Source organism: Brachycentrus maculatus, unplaced genomic scaffold, assembly GCF_059751285.1.
Source record: "Brachycentrus maculatus isolate JH-2025_06_01 unplaced genomic scaffold, ASM5975128v1 h1tg000711l, whole genome shotgun sequence".
Taxonomy (NCBI): Eukaryota; Metazoa; Arthropoda; class Insecta; order Trichoptera; family Brachycentridae; genus Brachycentrus; species Brachycentrus maculatus.
The window spans coordinates 231297-254231 of NW_028281442.1; the positions used below are offsets into that span (position 1 = coordinate 231297).

The window sequence follows — 22935 nt, forward strand, 5'->3', positions numbered from 1 at the left end:
TTCATGTGTTTACGATCAAGATAACACTGCGTTTATATGATGCAGTGCCCTATGCACCATTGGGGTGCGGATAAGGGTTAGAAAAGAAAAATTGAAATTGTTTTTTTTTTTTATTTCTCTTCCTTATTTTTCTTATTTCTAACAACCCAAGTTTTTCACACGAATTCCAAAAGATTTCGGACAAATTTCTCAACATTTTTCTTTCTATTTTTTTCTTTTCTCTTATGTCAAATTATTCTGCTTAAGTATTATAATATTTAGAATTTTCCGGAATTATTTTAGAAAGCTTTTAAATAAATCAATCATAGTTGATTGAATTATGTAATTTATAAACAAAATGGAGGTAATGAATGTATATTGATTTATTTTGTTGTTTTTTTTTGCCAGTTAATTTACTAATATAACAATTTAATCTTCATAGTTATCAAATTGTTGGCCCCCCAAATGCAACCTTTTGCTGTGAATAATTCATGATTTAAAACCGCGAAAAATTTGTATCATTAAACTTGAAAAATGAGCTTTAATTTAATCGAAAATTAGTCAGTTTTTAATGAAAGAAAAACAGCAAAAGGTTGGCGTAGATGTATTAAGTATGTATGTATGCATTTCATTTCACAAACCCGCAAGAAATATTTTTATTGTAGCAAAATAAATGCAATATCTCGGTACAACCTTTCACAATTTGAAGAGTGGGATTACATAATGATTTTAATATGAATTTTTGGGTTTTACTTTTTACCGTGATGGTAGAATGTAAAAATTTCAATAATTAAAAATAAATTCGTTTCAAAATGCTTGTTAATGCAGTTATAATATTTGTTGTCCGGCGGTTTTTTCATCAACCCCGACCCTAATAAGTGTACTTATTAGGGTCCTATTATAATCACAAGTGACTGTGAACCCAATTCCGACTGTACAATGTTTTTTGGCATCTCTCGCGCTCTACCAAAAGTGAGCAAATAGAACCATCCATAATTTATTATTAGATTAAAACCAATATTTTTAGCTTTTCCACTTTTTTATTTGACCAGCGACCGGGTTTCGTCGTTACCGACATCATCAGACTGGTGTCGGTAACGACGAAACCCGGTCGCTGGTCAAATAAAAAAGTGGAAAAGCTAAAAATATTGGTTTTAATCTAATAATAAATTAAAAATGCAATTCCATCACGAAGTGTCAGTGGATAAATATAAATCTATTAGAACCATCCATAGTTTCGGATGCTCGCCGCGAGCGATGTTACTATGTTATGTTATGACGAAATGCTCCGGTCAGTCTCCACCTTTGTAAGCGTCTCCCACTCTACCAACAGCATGTAAAAGACGCTTTTAAGCGTTTCCCACAAACAGCATTACTTATGCAGAGTCCCGCAAATCATCACTGGGCTAAAGAGATAAAAGAACCGCTGATTTAAATCATAAATTATTATGACATACATTTTAAAAATGGGCTGAATTTTGAATTAAAATTAATATGGGTTGTAAATTTAATGCATATTAACATCTGAGATAACTAACCGTAATTAATTTAATTGATTGTTTGTATTGCTGTTAAATTTTTCCAAAAGTTCAATTTTGACAATAAAACAATTTAGAGTTATTCAGTCCATGGGATTTTATCGATCACACAGACTAATTTATATTGTTATTAATTTAAAAAAGAAAAAAATATATTTAAGCTTAAAAATGAACTTTTGGAACAAAGCGATATTTTTTAAAATCATCTCATTGCAAAAACGCTTTTGTGATTGATTATTCACGCCTTTCATAATTCGACTTCATTTCACTTTTTCACAAATTATAGTCATTTAATAAACAAACCACAATGCTTTTTTATAACATTTAAAAAAAAGTACTTAAAATAATTTTTTCATTTGTGGTGAAATTTTCAGATAATTTTTTTTATTAAAATTAATTGATTATGTTTTCAAAAATATATAGTCAATTATAACTTTATTTGGAATAATTGTATTTTGCCTTAGATATATTATGTTAACAGTTTACTTTATTTTATTATTTATATGTCCGCCTCCGTAGTGTAATGGTCAGCATGCTCGGCTACCATTCTGGAGGTCCCGGGTTCGATTCCCAGGGGGGTTTAATAAATATAAGTGATTTTTTCACTCTAATATTTATTCAATATTACGCTGGACTGGTACCTGGAGTAGAGGGCCTATCACCTTTCCTTCATGTGTAAACAATCGAGACAACACTGCGTTTTTATGAAGCAGTGCCCTATGCACCGTTGGGGTGCGGTAAGGGTTTTATTATTTATTATTTATATAGGACATGCCATAGTTAAGTGAATGATAAAAATTTTGCGTAATTTTCGCATTTCGTGACATTTCTCATTTCCATATCTTGTGCAGTACACTGAGTTAATAATGGAGAAATGTTTAAATTGTATTATGATCATTTTAGTTCAAATGTTTCATGAACGTACAGTATCTACTCAATGAATTAGGGCCACCCATTATTTTTTTGAATACTCTGAAATCTTTTGGATTATTATATTTATTTTGCATAAATACTTTAAGTTTTCTATTGACATCTAATATCATGTATATTACCTTCAATAATATGTAAAATATACCTGGATTATTTAAGCCTTTACAAAATTTCAAACCCTTTTTCTGAGAAAGGTCCCTAATTGGCACAGGTAGACAGATAGTTGAAAGTTCAAAAAATAGTCCTATCTCATTTATTAGTGAAGTTTCTTGAGTTCTGGTTGTTGTTTTGTTCAGAGAGGTTATATAGTTATCGTGTCTTGTGAAAAAAACTTAATTTTTAATTTTAGTTCATAAAGTATAAAAAAAAATTGTAAACAAAAGTGTTTTTTTTTTGAAAAGGACAAAATGGGAAAAAGTAAAGACATTTCTGACGAAAAAAGTCTAGTGTTATAGTGCTACTGAAATTAAAAATACTATCTAATAGAGAAATTTCAAAAAAAGAAAACGTTTCTCGTCAAACAGTGGACGGAATTTCAAAATCAATAAAAAATCAGTCACCCGCCACCAGCAATCGGCGAAAGAACTGTCGTAGGATTAGAAAAACAACACCGAGGACTGATCGAAAAATCGTTCAAAGTGCCTTAGAAAACCGTAGTGCATCAGCAAAAACATTAAAAATAAAATTGGAAGAAGAGGGTATAAATATATCGGTATCAACACTGAGGCGACGTCTTTACGAAGTAAATCTGAAATGCAGGCGCCCTGAAAAAGTACCAAAATTGACACAACGAATGAAAGCGGATCGATTAAAATGGGCCAGGCTACATCGAAATTACTCGGTAGATGATTGGAAAAAGGTATTTATTTAAATTGAATTTTCAACATATCATTTTAGTAAATAAACTTATATATTTGAATTAAACTTAAATTTTCATTATTTTTCAGGTCATCTTTAGTGATGAGTGCCGGTTAGAAGCCGTGACAGAGAGCCGTCGATTCGTCAGGAGAACACCAATGGAACGTTACAATGAGGCCTGTGTGGTAAAAGTTATCAAACACCCCCCTGCAACAATGATATGGTCATGTATTATTAACAATTTACCTGGGCCGTTGTTTTTCGTGGAAGGAACAATGAACCAAAATTCCTATAAGCAGGTCCTCGAACGAATTTTATTGCCCTTCTACCATACACTCGACCCAACAGAAGGTCCATACACCTTCATGCAGGATGGGGCACCTTGCCACCGGGCTAAATCAATGATAAAATTTTTGTCTAACAAAAATCTGCCTTTGCTCCCCTGGCCTGGAAATTTTCCGGACCTTAATCCTATAGAAAACGTATGGAGCATGTTAAAAAATAAGGTATACTCATTTCCAAATCGGACAGTAGACTGTCTAAAAGAAAATATTCAAAAAATTTGGTCAGAAGACGAAGAAATAAAAAACATGATAAAACAGTGCATTTTAAGTATGCCAAAAAGAATTGAGGCAGTTATTTCTGCCAAAGGTGGAAATACTAAATACTAACTATATTTATATGAAAATATATGCATTATTTAAGCGTAATAAAGTGTTCATGTGTAAATAAAATTCAATGTTGTTTTATTCAAGGTTTTCTCTGAGTTATTCCTGTTTGAATTGAGAAATTGCGCGAAATTCTGCGTGGCCCTAATTCATTGAGTAGATACTGTATTGTCCCAAAATTTAGCAATATCAAGTGGCTATTTGGCCACCGGATAGCTCCGTTCTTCACCACCAGACTTTATTGTGACCTTAACCTTTCCCTTCCAGTGTTAAAATAAAAAGCGCATCCCTCTGTTGGGTAGTCACTACACAATAAAAAATTATCGATTTAAATTGTAAAAATACGCACATTCATAGCTAATCCCCTTAATGAATTATAATAATTTAGATTTATTTGCTGAGAACATTTAAAATAATCTGACAACTCTCACGAGACAAGCATACGTCCGCTCTTGTCGGGAGCTGAAGAGCAACTGACCGCTAGCTAGAGAACATTGAGCTTTGAGCTTCTCACGCTTACACAGTGCGTGTATGCAAGAGTGAGATGCGAATATAGTGTCGCGGTTCCCGCACACTCTTCACGCGCTGTTTATATATATATATATATATATATATATATATATATATATATATATATATATATATATATATATATATATATATATATATAATACCTCCGATGTACCCTATAAATTCTGATTATTTTTAATATTATTTTTTAAATCAATGCGTAAATATGTTATGGAGGAATACCTAAAATCTTAGCCTTGTATTTATTTATACTTATAGAGATATTATGTTTATTAGAAACAATGTGTACTAGGTACACAACACCGGGAAGAGAAGGTTAAAAAGCAAGGTGTACATCGGTCGTTTATCTTGGTGATCTGAAAGCAGAGATGACAATATTTGGAAGTGTCCTTTTTTAAATTAATTGCATCAATGTCAATAACTTTTAAATTATGTTTTTTAGTTACTGCATTATTCTACAATTTTATCATTCACTACCTAACGGCTCACCTATATGCAGTTATAATTATGAGATGCGTTTTTAATAGCCATTATTGATTCCTATGTATGTATTGAGTTAAATCATCCCACTATTGTGTTCTATCTGCAAGTAATCATTGAAAAGCCTACAATATTTTAATTTATTTTTCTATGGGAAAATTAAATCTATATTTAAAAAAATATTATTAACCTCTCGGCGATTGAATGCTTGCAAACTTAATAGTTTTTTATGTTTTTTTTTCATCAATACTGTGAATTTTAAAAGGTTGGCGCTGGAGATCCCGGGTTCGATTCCCAGGAGGTTTAAAATAAAAATAAGTGATTTTTCACTTCCAGTAATAATTTAATGTCACCCTGGACTGATACCTGAAGCGCAGAACTGAACTCCATGTAATTAACAATCAAAATAACACTACCCCAATGCAATTCAGTGCCCTATGCGCCATAAGGTGCGGAAAGGTATACATGAAAATGTTTAGTGGGTTTAAGCCATTTTAAGTAGTTGACGGCAAAAACAAGCAGCCATTTGGTGAAATTAATTTAAAAAAAATAAAAATTCTAACTATTTTATAAAATACAATATAATGTCCAATTTGTTTTGTAAAATTACCAATTTGATTTGTAAGGAGTTCTATTTGGTTTTTCTAAAATGTCCAATTCGAAATTAAAAACCTGTATACTCTTTGGGGGGATTTTCTTTGGACGACAAGGTTCATAAGAGGTTATTCAATTTAATTAAATTTATTTATAATTAATATACGCATTACAAACTAAAATTTATGGCATATATATACATTAACAAAAATCTAAAATAAGCAAGAATACTATTGCTAAAGATGTAGAAGAATCCCGATTCGGAATACTCCTTCAGACACGTGGAACAGATCAATATCCAGCATGATATTGTTCATCATAGCGGTAGCTCTTCCTACAGGCATAACTATTGGCAGGTTGCTCCTGTATATAGAAATGTGAAACAATCTATGTCGACACTGTCTTAGGTAACTGTCGGGAACATACAGACCAATGCTCTGAATAAAATCAGGATTATCGTTCATACCGCGTAGTAATCGATAATCAGTATCAGTTATCAGTATCAATGCCATGCGAAGGTAGACTGAATGAGAGGCTCGATTACCGAGATAGGCGCCGCAGTGGGACGATTTGACTCTCTCGCCTGTATTGTTGAATGACTTATCGTGCGGACTGTCTAGACGGCTACCACGCCCGCCAAGGCGCCCGCGGGCACGGCCACCCCCGGCAAGAGGAGGACCCCTGCCAAGGTGCCCACGCCCGTGCCCAGCACTTCCAAGGGGAAGACCGGCAAGGCGACGCCAGCTAAAGGTATTTACCAGCTTAGTTATTTAATTTTTTTATTTAATATAGTTACAAAAAATATTACATAACTTTGTTTTAAATCACTTTAAATATTTTATTATAACTTAATTATAATGACCGGTTTCGAAACTAACCGCTTCGTTTTATTTCAAAACAGAGTTTCGTTCTCTGCAACAGAGAACTTAAATTAGATTACATAGAAATATTGGAAATTGAAAAAGTAATTAATAATAATTTACAACTAAAATAAATTCACAAGTAAACAATTTTTCTAAAAGTCCCTTATTAAATATGTTTGCAATCACTCTACATCCCTGATACCTTTTGACTGTAACTGCTAATCAACACAAAAAATAAAGCTACTTGAGATCTACCCAAGATCCTTTGCCTAGCGGCCAAAATATTTTGAATTTTATTAAGTAGATAGTGTTTTAGTGTTAATCAGTCTTGAAAAAGAAGCAGTAAGCTTCGAAACTGGTAGACATTATAATTAAGTTACAATAAAATATTTATAGTTATTTCAATTATAAAACGCAAAATCGCAAAGCTATTGCTTAAAATACAAATTATAAAAAAATATTACCATTAACCTAGCGGGATCCAACAGGGGGATTGAAATCCCCCATAATTTTGATTTGATAACTTGAGTATTATAAGAGTTACTCGATTTTTATTTGTAATCTTAAAAATAATTAATAATTTAATATTTTTATTTCAAGTTGTTAAATGTTTTAAAATATTGTTTTTGATAAAAATCACAATCAGTCAGTGCTGGGAGATCTACGTACTTATGTATCAGAATGTAATTTTTTCGCCTGCTAGCAACATGTTACTTCTTTCACTCTAATAAATGTGGCACTACCATAGCAAGAGAGTGACAGTGATCATTTAACCATCGTATGATAGGTCGTAAACCCTGTAAATGTATGGAAGAATCTTCTTCTTCCTTCAAACCCTTATCAGCACCCCAATGGTGCGTAGGGCACTGCATCATATAAAAGTGTTATTTTGATCGATAACACATGAAGGAAAAATGGTCCAAGGTTATATTGAATAAATAATAGATTGAAAAAAATCACTTATATTTATTTGACCTCCTCCCCTGGGAATCGAACCCGGGACCTCCGGAACGGTAGCCGAGCGTGCTGACCATTACACTATGGAGGCGGAGAATGGAAGATTACGGATGCGTATTCTTCTTCATTTACTATTTAGGGGCATAATTGGTAAACTCTCATATTGTTCCCTTACGTGTTTATGATGCAAATTTTCGGGGTTTTCTTGCTGTTGGTAATTTCTTACTAAATGTATGTTTTAAAAACCAGTTGCAGCCGCCGCCAAGGCCGCCCAGTTGGCCTCCACCCCGTCCACCTCCACGGGCAAGACTGCGAGGGCGACCAGGAAGCCACCCAAGAAATAAGCGACCCCGTTCTCCGCCACTGTCGACGCAACCTCCCGCACATCCATCCACAACACCAGCCGCATGGAAGAACCATTAGGACCCGAGAGTCCTTCGTTTTGTGAATTTTTTATCGCGAGGACGCCCCCCGATCCCGGTCGGGGGACAGTCCGATCGGTCTCGGTACAAATCATTAAAAAAAAGTGTAGATTTAAGAGAATAAAAAACAGGTTTCTTATAGGGGAATTTATTTTTGAGAGCAAATTATTAGAATCTATTACGATAGCATTGATATAGCTCATTACCGTGGCTAGGAAGCGATACATTTTGGTTTCCACATATCTCACTCGACAGATTCAGCTTTTGGAAGATTGGGAATCCGGAATCCGGAGACAGGTATCTGGTGACGTTCGTGTATGCCTTAAGTTAACTAAAATTGTCGATACACAAATTTTGATTAAGTATTAATTAAATAAATTTTTCCTCAGTTGGTGACGAAACAAAATGGTTATGACTTTAGGGGAATTCTCTACGCGCTCAGCGATTCCCTTATTCGTATAAAAAAATATGAAAAAAAAAACTATTTAAAACGAGGTTCATACTTATAGAAAAAAATTATATTAATTTTCCATATTTCGTTAAATGCGTGAATGTTTGTATGATTTATATTATATACGTGTATGTGTGAAATTGGGATAATTAATTTTAGGTATAAAAATTTCGCGGATATGAGAGTTTTTTGTTCTTCAGAAAACAGAGTTTATTTTACGAAGGCTATTCTTACGCTCTAGAAGGCTCGGGCAGCCAGAACCAATTTGATTAATTTAGAAGTACACGTTAGATATCGGAATTATTCAATACCCTTCCCGTCTCGAACATCTCTGTCTGCAAAACTCATTTTTCACTTGTAAAATATTGTTTTTAGATATGTAAATGAATTGGGCTAGGATAAGCATTCGAAGTAATGAAGTTTTAACAAAATTATCACGTAAGATAAGTGCATTAGGCGTTAACAAGGATTGTCATATTTAGGGTAAGGTCTAGCCGTAAGTAAAGAAAATGAAGAAAACTACTAACGTGTCGTTTCATGGAAATCTCCCTTCAACATAGACCCGGAAAGGAAAGTTTATTCTTTATACATATACATATAATATATGGAACAATTATTGCAAAGAGCTCGCGTCAAATTCAAACTAAATTAAAGGTGATTCTTTGAGTTAACAGTATTGGCGAGGTGTAGTGATGTGAATGTGAAGTCTCGTTTTCTGCTAGATGTAAGAGGCATAGAGATAGGACATAATATTAGTTACACACTTGTTTTCACTTTCTTGTATCTCGCTCCATGAGGAAGTTCGTACGTTTCTCCGGACTAAACTCCTATGTGTTTTGTTTCCTTGTACTCGTTTAAATTTTATTACGACGACTGTATAACAAATTGTCCGTTTAACATTGGCAGTGTCCGTTATTACAATATTATTTCTTTTACCTTGGTTATGTGAAGTAGCGATAAGAGAGATTTAAGTCACTGTAAGGTTTAAGTACCCGAGGTAATCTTCCGCCCTCTCGGCAACCAAATAATGCATAGGGTGCCGTGTCAAATCGATCTCAATCGGAATGATACAAAGGGATTATCTTAGGTAATACAACGAACGAATATTGGGCTAATATCTTTTCATTCAAATTTTAATTCTGCGTATCCTCAATTTTAACAATAGTCATCCATTTGTACTCGGACGGAGCTAGCTAAAATTTTAATTAACACTCGCTGTAAAATTGATTATCCGCTTTTAAATATATTCGATAATGGATATTATTATGATTTTATTTGTTCTGAATGTGTATTTTATTTTAGAATTCTATTTAACCAATATTTAGCTACTCGGTATTAAATGACGCAATGTGTTGTGAATCTTTGGATTATATCCGTTCATTTTTTGTTTGTTTTTGTAAATTCTTTTAAATTGTTTTTGCGGATATCTTACGATCATCCGCCAACGCATCGAGTTGGAATATATACTATTTTAATATTATTTAAATGTCTCTTATTCATGTATTAATAATTTAAAGAGATAGAAAAGTACACAGTAAGGGTTAGTTTGTAAAGACAATTTGATAACACAATGAAGAAGGAGAACACCCGAGACTCTTAAGGAGTCCGATTATTTACTCTTAATTTCAAAATTTAAATGTTATTTTATAAAGAAACATGCACTTGAACTTTATACAATATTGTTGGAACAAAAAAGTGACGTTATTTAAACATAGACTGGTTGTTGCGTGTACTGAATTTATCTGTGTTCAAGGTATTGTTGTAGAATTGCGCATTTAGTAACATGTGTTCAGTGTAATTTAAATCTTTGTTTCATTATTATCTGAAAATGTTCATTAAAACGGTTTTATTGTATCTCGTGCCATGTTTCTAAATAAAAATACATTAAATATTACCGGTATTTTATTATTGCACCAAATTACCCTTTTCCTTTTGACAGGCGCTGTGGCCAGTAAATTGAAGATTTATTTTCAATTGGTCTGGGTGTTTGTGATGTGTTTTTCACATTTACCTTCCCTACCCTTAATATCCTACCTGAAGACAAGCCTCTAGAAGTAGAGGCTCCTTTACAAACAAAAAAAAAACAACAGGAAATTTTCAAACTGGGTGGGGACACAAAAATATAAAGAAAATATGCTTTGAAAGCTGAATATCTCATGCATCGTAACAAAAAAGGTAATTTCATGTGCATATGCAAGATGATGCAATGTGTTGCCAACTTACTAAATAGCAAAATGAAGATGAAAAATTATTGATATTTTCGATTTTCATGAAGAGATTCTTAAAAATCATTTTATATGTACTCATAATAGCCCATCGATACAATCCATAGAAATTGTCACAATATAGATGAAAACTGGTAGTCATTAAGCTCCAGTCAGTGCTGCCAACCTAAAGATGAATGTGCTAGAAAGAGAGAGCATCAATACCATCATCATTTATATTCCATTTTATTATTTTGGTTTCACTTTTTCATTGAATTGAATGCTCCATTTAAATATGGAACTCATTTCTCAAAACATAATATTCTAAAATGTGATATGTATCTATGGATTTTATCCATAGACTAACTATAAATAAATCTCATTTGAAATTAGGTACTTAGTAAATCTCCAGCAAAGGAATAAAAAGTAGGTAAGTGGGTATACTGGCAAAAAACATTAACTCGAACATATGCAATTTTGACTTAATGATGCAAAATTTAAAGATTTCAACTTTTTATATACTGGCAAAATACACTAAGTAGTTTGAAATGTCATATTTATGTGGTTTTAAAAGTAAATACAACTTAAAGTTTACTAGCGGGTATTTTATTCAGGCTAAAAGCTTTAATTAACAGGGATTTTAAATAAAACGTTTTATGCCGGTATACCCACGATATCTTACCATTTTGATACTGGTCACCAAAGTTCTAAATATGTAATATTAAATAAAATCCAATTTTTTTTATATATAGGTATTTAATAGTCTCATTTACAGCATACATTTCTTTAGGCTTGTTTGTACAAATTGGATAAAATGCTTTTTGTAGTTTGTATAGTATAAAGATTTGTCAGTTATAAATTCACAATATACTTCATATATTTTAAACAGCCATTTAAATAAAAATTCTGATAGATTATGAAATATGTAATTAGTTTATGAATAAATTACACTGATATGACAGAACATTTGAAAAAAATATACTTGTCAGCTGAGTTTATTTATATATGGGTCTGATATGTTATTTAAAATTTAAGATTTTTTTTAAATATTGTAAGCCTCTTTGAATTTTTAGAATATTTTGATATTACGGAAGATTATATTTTCTGATATTAATTACCTCATTTTAAAAAGACTACTCCAAAGTTCTAAATTTTAATCTTTCTTTTATGTTATTTGCAGTTATTCCTTTTACATTTTTTCTACTAAAAAAATAATAAATACTTAGGGCCCCTGTCCAAAGATTTCCATCGTTTCATCCTTTCATAAAAAATAAATATACATTTATATATTTTTTTATCACACTACATAGATTATCATAATTATATATATATATATATATATATATATATATATATATATATATATATATATATATATATATATATATATATATATATATATATATATATATATATATATATATATATATATATATATATATATATATTTATATATATATAAATATTTATATTTTATAAATACATAATTTTACATAAACTATTCATTATCACAAAATAAAATTAGCACACACTGTTATATTTTTTTAAATACATGATATTTAAAATTTTTGAGTGATTACACTATCAGACATTTATTTTTTGATAAGTTTCACGTTATGTATGAAAGTACAGTAGAACCCCGATTATCCAAATTTGGAATTTTCCCAATAATTTCAATCCATTTTTAGTGAATTTCTGGAATAGTAGAGTTATCCAGGTCTTGCTGGTTTGATTTATATAACGTAGAGTTATATAGTACAATTCCAACCTGCAGCAATGAAATAAAGATGAAAGATGGATTCCAAAATAGAAATGAGGAGTTTGCCAAAGAGTAGAGTGAGAATATTGTTCTCAATGCTTCCAGACCGATTGACGTTTTATTTTTTATCGGTCATTATTATCATCATATCACCATCTGCGTCATTATAAGCCCCCTTGAGGTAGTATTTTATGAAAATGGTGCTATTATTCTTACTATTATTCAGCTTTTCAATGCTCAAATGTGACTAAAAGAGTTACTGAGACAATTTATATGTGTATTTGATTTGGCAGCTAACAGAAAATCTGATTTCAGTCAATAAATCTTATATCGCTCACTCCTTTGAACAACGTCATATATCAAAAATTAACAATTTTCAGTTGTGCATGTTTTCAAAATGCCCAGAAGATGTACTATATCCCAGCAAAAGTGGCATATTTTTAATTTAATATTTACCCGCTACAGGGCAAAAAGTGTTGCTTTTGCATTTTGAAGAAAAGGTGTTGTTTAATTATTTTTTAAATTTACTAAATATTTTTCAAATGGAGAAAAAGCATTCAGGTTTTACCTAAAAAATCTGTTGCACAGTAAAAATGTCAATAAGTGGCTTGGTTTTTATTTTTAATAAATTTTATTATATTTTTAAACGATCTCCTGAAAAATCAAGTTTTTTGATATACGACGTTTTTGAAAGGAGTGAACGATATATGCATGGTTGAATTTCTAAGGAGGTTATATTCCAATAATATTTAAATTAATAATATTCAATAAAATATTCACAATGGGTAGATTTATTGTTTGGATTGTCCGGCCTATCCTCATTCCTTATTAGTCGGATAATAGAGGTTCTACTCTTTATATTGATTGATAAGTATTTAGATGTGATAAGTTTTCTAATCTTCTTTTGATGACACCGATTCTCTACAATAAATGGTAGTTATAATTATAGTAGAGTTAATATTTTCTACGCACATTTAGTGTTTTTTTTCTTTATTTTGTTTACATATATTTTTGGTCTTCTATAACGTGAAATTGACACTTGTAAGGTACAACATCACATTAAATCGCTAATTTTGATGATTGAGTAGCAGACTAGGTCCACTTTCTATGTGCTGCTTAAATAAACATATATATATATATCACCATTACAAATTATTCTTGTATACTTGGTTATTTGAAGAAGATATTCATTCTGTCATAGCAGCAATGAGATACTTTTATCAGGTTAAGCCAACATGGTTATGAAACTATGTTTTCGATCAAATGAATATCACCATTGGGCATGTAATTCTTTTAATGTGACAAAATTTTAATCTTATTTCAAATGAATAATAGGAGACCCACAATATATATTTTTTTAATGTTTCAATTATTAAATACATTAAAAAAAATATTGTACATAAAATAAAAATGCTATGTGAGGTATTGTTAGTTCTTTAGTTTTTGTTTTCATTTTTTAATGAAACACTGGAGGTTGTTGTATTAAAAACTTACAGACTTGTGTAAATTATTTATACTCTTATTTGGAAAGTTTTGTTAATTTTGCGATTTCCCTTTTATAATGTACAGACTAATTATATAATTATTAGTCTCTGATCAGTAGTAGATACATATAGTCAGGATGTTAAGGTTACGGAAAAAAGTAATAACCTCATTAAATATACCAAATAGAAGTTTGGTTAAGGTTATCTACAATAATGCGTTAATGGAATATGGAATCCCAGCTCAGCTAATAATATTTTCCTGAAGTATTAATGTCACATGGTCATAAAATGGAAGATTGAGGGTCGCAGAGGGGCTGGAAGAAGGCAATTAGTTCTCCTGGCTTCGGAACATTTCAGAGTGGACCGGGATGAGAGGTTTGAAGGAGCTGTTTCCTGCTGCCCAGGACAGACAAGGTATTCCCGAGTGATCCTCAACGTCGGGGGGACCCGGCAGGACACATTAAGAGAGATTAACGTCACATCTGGGCGCCATCTCTAGTTGACATTTCAAATTTCATTAAAGCCAGTTTATTAGCTCGCTGTGACCATAGATTAAATCTTTCTAAGGTTTAATCTATGGTCTTTATTATAAATAAGCTCGTAAGTAATTAGAACAAGTATACAATATGTTTTTGTAATGATGGTAGATATTAGAGCGATGTGCGATGTGCAAGTGCATTTTGCTATTACTGTCATTTCAGACCTACAGTCCACTAAGTAAATATAACCTTTTTTGGTTTTATTCTCACACATACTACGTCTTGTATAATTAAATATTTTTTGTTCTCTAGGTAGGTAAATAAGATTTATATCAATAAGATTACATTAATACATAGGTTACATTTTCTAAATTGTATAAACATTCTGTTTAAAGGTGTGGTTTTTTAAGGGAAGACAACAAATTGAGGTACATTTACAGATATTAGATTCAAATTTGCTAAAATAAAATATAAAATTTTATATCCAGTACAGTATAGGATCAAAAGTACATTCGATATAATTCACTCTATCAATGTAAAAATCCAATGAAAAAGTGCAAAATTGTAGAAATATTCAAGGTTTTCAAATATATAATTACATATTTTATACAGTTAAAACTCGTTAATTTGAAATTTAAAGTACATATCAATATTCGAAAACATTTTTAATTTCGAAGTGACAAATTCGAAAAAAAACATTTGTTTACTTATCATTATATCAGTGATAAACTCAGTGATCAAATTACAGAAAAAAATGTACAAACTAATGAATTTTTTTTAACTCTCAAAAGTTTTGTATGAAAAAACATGTCTCTGATGGACAAGCATAATGAAATATTTTTCGAATTATGGCGGTATTTTAATTAAACTTTATCGAATTAATGAGCTTTTACTGTATTTAGGACGGTCATATATATTAGGCTAAATTAATATATAAAATTATAAAAAATCCTCCATCTATTTGCTCAATCCAAATCTTTGAGCCATCAAATTGCTTCAATATCATAATATTTTTATGCTTTCTTACATTCGATGCAATTAGGATATTTTATAAACCATTGCAATATTCATTTCCATTATAAAAATTCATTCCAAAATAATTTTAAGTTTTTTTATGAAGGTCATTGTGCTATAAATTCAGGCAGTGTTAAAATATTAAAAACATCTAAAATATCCACACACATTTATATTAATTTTAATACGAGTATTTTGTTTATGTAATCCGAGATTTTGTTCATCGAGAGTAATCTTTATTACAATAAATAAACAAAATAATATTAGCAGGTAGATATTCCTACTGTAAAATAGCTGACGCTTAGGGTGACAGCATCAAAAACATAGTATAGTTATTTTTTTTAAAGATTAAATAAATCTGGTAATGTCTGAAATGATTGAGAAAAAATTATAAAATAAGGTGGATCATGTCGATATTTAGGGTAGATGTTGAGATGTTTAGGGCAGAAGTCGAGATGCTTAGGGCACTCTGATGTCGCGAGTGTAGACAACGAGTGTAGGCTGGTAATTTCTCAAGACACTTTTCTATATTTATTTAAAGTACCCCCACTCAAAATTCCATCATCGATAAAATGGTATAGATTCTTCTAAAAAAATAACTGGTTAAATAATACATACATAATTCTGGTAATGTTTAAAATGATTGGTAGAAAATAATAAAATAAGTGAATTTCTTGTCTGGTCATGTCGACATGTTTAGGGCAGATTTCGACATTTTTAGGTCAGATGTCAAGAGTTTTAGGGTAAATGTCGACATTTTTAGGATGGATGTCGACATAATTAGAGCAAATGTCAAGATGTTTACATATTTAGGGCATGTAGATGTATAGGGCAGATATAGTCATGTTTAGGGCAGATGTCGACATGTTTAAGCAGTTGTCAAGATGTTTACATGTGTAGGGCAGATGTCGATATGTTTAGGGCAGATGTCGACATATTTAGAGCAAATTTCAAAATTTTTAGGGAAGCTGTCATCGTGTTTAGGGCAGATATCGACATATTTAAGGGCAGTTGTCAAGATGTTTACATGTTTAGGGCAGATGTCGACATGTTTAGGACAGATGTCGACATGTTTAGGGCAGATGTCTACATGTTTAGGGCAGATGTCGACATGTTTAGGGCAGACGTCCCGATGTCTAGGGCACCCTGAGGTCGCGGGCGTGCACGGGGGTGGTGTCCTCGGGGCTGGGGCTGTCGTCGCGGTGCGGCTTGACCCGCACGACGGAGCGGCGCGCGGAGGCCGAGGGGTCGTCGCGCTGCGGTCCGTACTGCCCGGGGACGGAGAGCGCGCCGACCGTGTACTGCGGGTGGACCATGCTGCCGTCGCTGAGGCGCATCTTCTCCGGGTCGTAGCCGGCCTGCGACTCCTGGGAGGAGAAGATGAGGCCGACGTTCAGCTGGGGGATGTCGTAGTACACGGTCAGCGTGAGCATCATGAAGGTCAGACCGACGAGAAGATAAACTGCGGGCAGAAATAAAACAATATTTTCAAATCTGCGTTTGTCCACTTAGGAGTTCATATTTCATAGCTATACGGCTGTCCAAACTCAAAGCACAATAAGGGACATTTTTTTTGTAGTACGTTTGCATTTTTGGACTAAGTAGATTCTACTTAGTCCAAAAATGCAAAATAAACGTACTACAAAAAAAATGTCCCTTACTGTGCTTTAAGTTTGGACAGCCACACGGCTGTCAATAAGTAAGTTGCAATACTTATTTAGTGTTATTAAGATAAGTACATATAAAAATACAAAAAAATGAGTTATTTAATTTCACATGTTTGTTTTTGCTCTCCTGTAAAATTTGGTCTGAGACAGATATACCCCTTTGCCTTTACACTACCGATATATCAGATTTTGATAACTAAAAGGTTAAGAAGAATATGAAAGTTTGGATGTTGGAATAAGTATGTTTTAAAAACATTGTGCGACAAGTCTCACCAGTGGTGGCAACCTTGTACAGAGGCCGCATGGGCTGGTTGGGGGTATCTCCAGGGATGTAGTCTCCCAGGCCGATGGTGGTGAGGGATATGAAGCAGTAGTACAGGGAGTCCAGGTAGTCCCACTCCGGCTCCAGGACGCTGAACACCGACGCGGGGACGACCAGGAAGAACACCACCAGCATCGACACTGAAACAACATCCACAAAACATTGTAATAAGATTTACCACATCACAAGAGGAGGTCATTTTAACCTTAAATGCAAATTTTGAACATGTTTATAAAAAAATATTCTTTCTTAGTAGATTAAGGAATATGTAAAATAAAAATACTACAGAACTCATTTATAAAACAATAATTATTCCACATATCGTAGTCGTACAGGAGAAAGTGACCAACTACCAAAACGTAAAATGTTCAGGAGAGCCATTAAAGTCACTTTTGCTTGGCAAGAAAATAAACATCAATGCAGTTAGTCATTTTTACTAAGTCAATATATTATACTTCAATCCTTTGGGATTTTTTCAGGGCAATATTAAACTAGTAAGATAGCAAATAGTCAATGATCACGTTTTTGTTAAAAAATGCACTTGGTCACTTTCTCCTGTATGACTACGATATAGATTACTGCTCAGCGGTATTATTTTTGGCAAATGAAGGAAATTGAAGTAAATTAGAGATTTATAATATTTTGAGTATGTCCAAATACTTGTTCACAAAATTTGGATTATAAGCATTATTGTCAGCCTCATAACTGCCCAGACTTCCATATTCTTCTTCATCTTTGTTGAGATGTCAAAAAATAATATGAAATTAGAGATTATTTAAATAAAGCTATAAGAATAGTAATAATAATAATAAAACCCTTATCCGCACCCCAATGGTGCATAGGGCACTGCGTCATATAAACGCAGTGTTATCTTGATGGTTTACACATGAAGGAAAGGTGATCAGCCCTCCGCTTCAGGTACCAGTCCAGGGTAATATTGAATAAATATGACAGTGAAAAAATCACTTATATTTATTTTACCCCCCTTGGGAATCGAACCCGGGACCTCCAGAACGGTAGCCGAGCGTGCTGACCATTACACTACGGAGGCGAACGAGGAGAGTAGATTAAGGAATATTTACTCATTTACAAAACAATCATTATTCCACATATAAATTACTGCTCAACAGTATTATGTTTGACAAATGAAGGAAACTGAAATAAATTAGAGATTTACAACATTTTGAGTGTGTCCAAATACTTTCTAATAAAAGAGTTTCTGCTCAATAAAAAGCTTCTTTTCATCTCACCAATAGATGTCTTTAGTGATTCAAGAACAATGTTTCAAAATTGGTTCATATATATAGAACTTTCAAGAATTTGTGTGGTTGTCAATAATGGGTAGAATTGGTGAAAGTTACACGTGTGTGAGGTGATCACTTAAACCAACCGATGACGGTCGTCATCCCCGTAAATCCCCAGACTTCCATATTTTTCTTCATCTTTGATGAGATGTCAAAAAATAATATGAAATTAGAGATTATTTCAATAAAGCTATGAGAATAGTACTTAAGAAAAATAGATATAAGAATGTAGAAAAAAATGAGAGAAGAACTCAACTGGTTACCTATAAAAAAAAGAGGCTAATATACAATATGTTTTTCTTTTATATAAGTAAGTATATATTTTTTAACGATAAATTACCCAAGTATTTTAAGGATGAAATAGTTTCAAATATGTTTAGTCAATAGGTCAAAATATATGTTTATGTATTAATTTAAATAAAATATATGTCCGCCTCCGTAGTGTAATGGTCAGCACGCTCGGCTACCGTTCTGGAGGTCCCGGGTTCGATTCCCAAGGGGGGTAAAATAAATATAAGTGATTTTTTCACTGTTATATTTATTTAATATTACCCTGGACTGGTACCTGAAGCGGAGGGCTGATCACCTTTCCTTCATGTGTAAACGATCAAGATAACACTGCGTTTATATGACGCAGTGCCCTATGCACCATTGGGTGCGGATAAGGGTTTTATTATTATTATATTAATTTAAAATCAAACACAGATTTTTTTAAGTCTACTAAGTTGTATTTTATTAACAAAAACACATAAAAATGATATTGTGACAACCCTAACATACTATATTGTGACAACCCTATATTGTGATATCGCCCTAACAAAGCGAAACAATTGTGACAATATAATTTTTTATGTATTTTTGTTAATAAAATACAACTTAGTAGACTCAAAAAATCAGTGTTTGATTTAAAATTAATACATAAATTAAAATGGAGTTCTACAAATTAAACGCCAAATCAATAAATAGGTAAAAAAAATATGCCGAAAAATAAAAATTGTGAAACAATTTCCAAAGATCTTGGGGAAAAGCAAAGATAGCCCACGGCCAGCCACGAGAGCCTTTAATCTCTCTCTAGTGGGCGGTACGGATCAGGTTGATGACCCGTACTCTAGAGGACGAATTAAGAAAAATGTGCACCCTTATTGCGTGCGAAAATTCAAGTCACATCTCGGCCTCGGGTTTTTGGAGGAGTCGAACGTCTGTATATGTAATTAGTAGTCTGTGCGACACTAAACGAACCGACGCGACGCCAAAGCTTAAAGACGCCTATCGACCTTTTTTATGACCAACCGATTTCGATCAATTTTACTAGGTGTACTTTAGTCTAACGTTCGTCAGAGGGATGAACGACGTAAGACATTGCATGAAAAAATATTTTAAAATATCATTTTAGTAGTACTGTATATAGAGATTATATTAGATGTATATATATTTAGATTATTTAAGCTGTTTTTAAAGATAATTTTAGATGGATAAAGTTATTATTTTAGAAGTATTTAGAGATTATTGCGAAAATGCGAAAATCAATTGCGAAAACGATGCGGAATGCATCGAAACACGTGGCACAATAGATTTTAAGAAAAAGTGGTATATACCAAGGGATTTTAAAGTGAACGTTTTATGTCAGTATCCACGTTATATAGAGATCATTTTCCATATTATTTTTTAAGATCTCATCAATGATAAAGAAGAATATGGAAGTCTGGGCATTTACGGGGCTGATGACCGTCATAGGTTGGTTTAAATGGTTACTTTACACACGTGTCACATTCACCAATTCTACCCATTGTCGACAACCACACTACTCAATATTTTTTTTGAATTACCTAACGTTCAAGTGACTCTGAAATCTAGTTACGGCTTATGCAACACCGTTTATAATGCCCCTACTCAGGCTTCAACTTTCATAGCCTATGCCTACTCGTGAGTGGATATACTCTTTATGTTTAAAGTTACTATAATTTCATGTAATTCATGAGTGAAAATTCTAGGCAAAAAACACTCGCACGCAAAAGCTCTCTTAAATGTACTAAAAATGTATCTTTATCTATTCTGAATCTATACCGTGTCGCAGTCAGCAAAAAGTATGACGCTTATTTGTTAGTTTTTTATACCGTGTCACAGTCGCTGGGTATTTTGATAGTTCGAATATAAGATATTTTGATAAACGGAAGTTCTATATATTTGAACTAATTTTGAAACATTGTTCTTGAATTACTAGAACTTGACTAGAGACATCTATCGGTGAGATGAGTATTTGGACACACTCATTTTCTCATTGGGTATCGTCTGATCGTCGATCTCACCTATGATGAACAGATGCAGCAGCCTAATGGAGAAGGGTTGGTAGAGATGTCCCAGGCGGTGGTTGAGCGCCCGGAGCAGGGCTGACGCCGGCCACAGCAGCCTCTCCACGAGGGCGGCCAGCAGCACCAGCGTGAGGGGGATCCCGCAGGCCGCGTACACCATGCAGAACACCTTCCCGGCGCGAGACAGGGGCGTCACGTGGCCATACCCTAAACAGAGACAAAATTTTAAAGAACCTGTTAAGTTTTGTACTGACATTTTTTGGTGACACTGTTTTATATAATGAAAATCAACTGTATAGTTTTTTTTATATAATTTATATTTGAAACACTAACTTTGTGATTTTCCATTGTACAATTAAAATGTTACTTTGTTTTTAAATCACTATAAATACTGTATATACTAATATACTAATTTATCACTATATATACTTATTTATAGTATACTTTTTTGTTTGTTTTTTCGTCGTTTTTTGTGAATTTTGGATAGTTTTTTGTTGTTATTTTGTTGCTGCAGTTTATTTATTTTTTTAATGTTTTTTTATGACATAAATGTAAAAACAACTCCTACGTAGAGATAATCCATATTAGTGAACAAGTATTTGGACACTCTCAAAATGTTGCAAATAAAATAACTGGCCAAATTATAAGCTAAATAATTAACAAAAAAAATGTTTGCAGGCGGTTCTCAGTATGAATATAATCCGGAGTTCAGATCCTGCATACAGATAAAAGAGTCTCTGCTTAATAAAAGCTTTCTTCAATCCGACATAGATGGCTGTTGTGAATTCATATGTACTGTGTCACGAGATTGATCAAAATATCTAGGAGTTCCCAAAAAATGAAGTAGTGTGTTTGTCGATCATGGGTAGAATTGGTGAATGTTGCACGTGTGTAAAGTGATCACTTAACCAGTCTATGACCGGTCATAACCCATAGACTTTCATATTCTTCTTCATTTATGTTGAGATGTCATAAATGTATTTTTATTTATATAGATTAGAGAGAAGCTTACTATTAAGCTTAATATTAATTGGTTTGGAGTAGTAATCTGTGTGCAAATTAATCCTTCTATGATGTTTCTAACTCACTCCCTCTATATCCATAGTCCATAGAAACAATTTACATATTATATGTTTATACAATATTTAGCATCCATCTCTCTAAAACAGTGGTTCCTAACCAGTGGTCCGCGGAGCACTAGTGCTCCGCGAGCTTGTTGCAAGTGCTCCGCGAAATTACGAAAACCAATATTTAATATTGCCTCATTTACTGGGCTATTTGAGGTGCAAATATCAAGAAAAAGAATAATTGATTAGTCTACAAACAGGTCGTACTCTTAAAATAAAATACTCAGAAATAACTCTATATAAATTTTGGATTTTTGTTCAAGGCGAAAAAACAAGGGCACTGAAAAATTTTCTACAGTTTTCAACCTCATTTTTATGTGAGCTAGGTTTCTCGACATTAACCAATATAAAAACGAAAAATGCGAAAGGCTTAGCAATTTGGATGAAGAAATGAGAGTAGCTATGTCAAATATAAGACCTAATATCGCTGGAATTTGTAAAAGCCGATAAGCTCAGGTGTCACATGAAATAATTTTCGCCGCAAAAAGTTTCATTGGAGTATTTATGTATTGTTTTGATTAATGCAATTTTTTATATACATATTTTTTTATAAAAAGAGAAATATTTGTGTTTTTTATTATTTTCACAAACATTTCTATTTCATACTTTTTCTGTGAGCCTAAGCGGTTCATTACTAGAAATAGGTATCCAATTGCGGTAGAGGGGTTCGAACCGAGAAACTCTGACTTAAGAGTCCGCAACACTAACCACGGGACTACAACTGTAATAAAATAATCAGTTTCATTTTTAATGAAAATTATGTTTGTATGTTTTTTTTAATTAGTTACTTTAGTTTGGTGTACCGCGAATTTTCTTTATGATCAAAAGTGCTCCCTGAATTCAAAAAGGTTCAGAATCACTGCTCTAAAACCTCACTATGGATTAAATTTTCAACTGATAACTGATTTCACAGATTACTACTTATCTAAGCTAATTGATGTTACATTAAAGGCATCGCAATATTCATAGTTAGTGAACATAGTAATTAAATTCGA

The 22935-nt window shown here is 32.6% G+C and overlaps 2 protein-coding genes across 4 annotated transcripts in view; one reads left to right on the plus strand and one right to left on the minus strand.

The window, feature by feature from the left end:
• Positions 1 to 10165, plus strand: part of LOC148300461 (uncharacterized) — a 31370-nt gene extending 21205 nt beyond the window's left edge. For both annotated transcript variants that reach the window (XM_088274735.1, XM_088274736.1), the window contains exons 7-8: positions 6199 to 6328; positions 7648 to 10165. In XM_088274735.1, the coding sequence (XP_088130861.1) occupies positions 6199 to 6328; positions 7648 to 7742 (225 nt within the window). In that variant the 3' untranslated portion in view covers positions 7743 to 10165. The remainder of the gene's footprint in view (positions 1 to 6198; positions 6329 to 7647) is intronic.
• Positions 10166 to 12005: 1840 nt separating this feature from the next.
• The window catches only part of LOC148300463 (potassium channel subfamily K member 6-like), a 107176-nt gene continuing 96246 nt past the window's right edge, over positions 12006 to 22935 (minus strand). For both annotated transcript variants that reach the window (XM_088274738.1, XM_088274737.1), the window contains 3 exons: positions 20811 to 21020; positions 17152 to 17340; positions 12006 to 16673 (listed from right to left, as the gene is read on the minus strand). In XM_088274738.1, the coding sequence (XP_088130864.1) occupies positions 16348 to 16673; positions 17152 to 17340; positions 20811 to 21020 (725 nt within the window). In that variant the 3' untranslated portion in view covers positions 12006 to 16347. The remainder of the gene's footprint in view (positions 16674 to 17151; positions 17341 to 20810; positions 21021 to 22935) is intronic.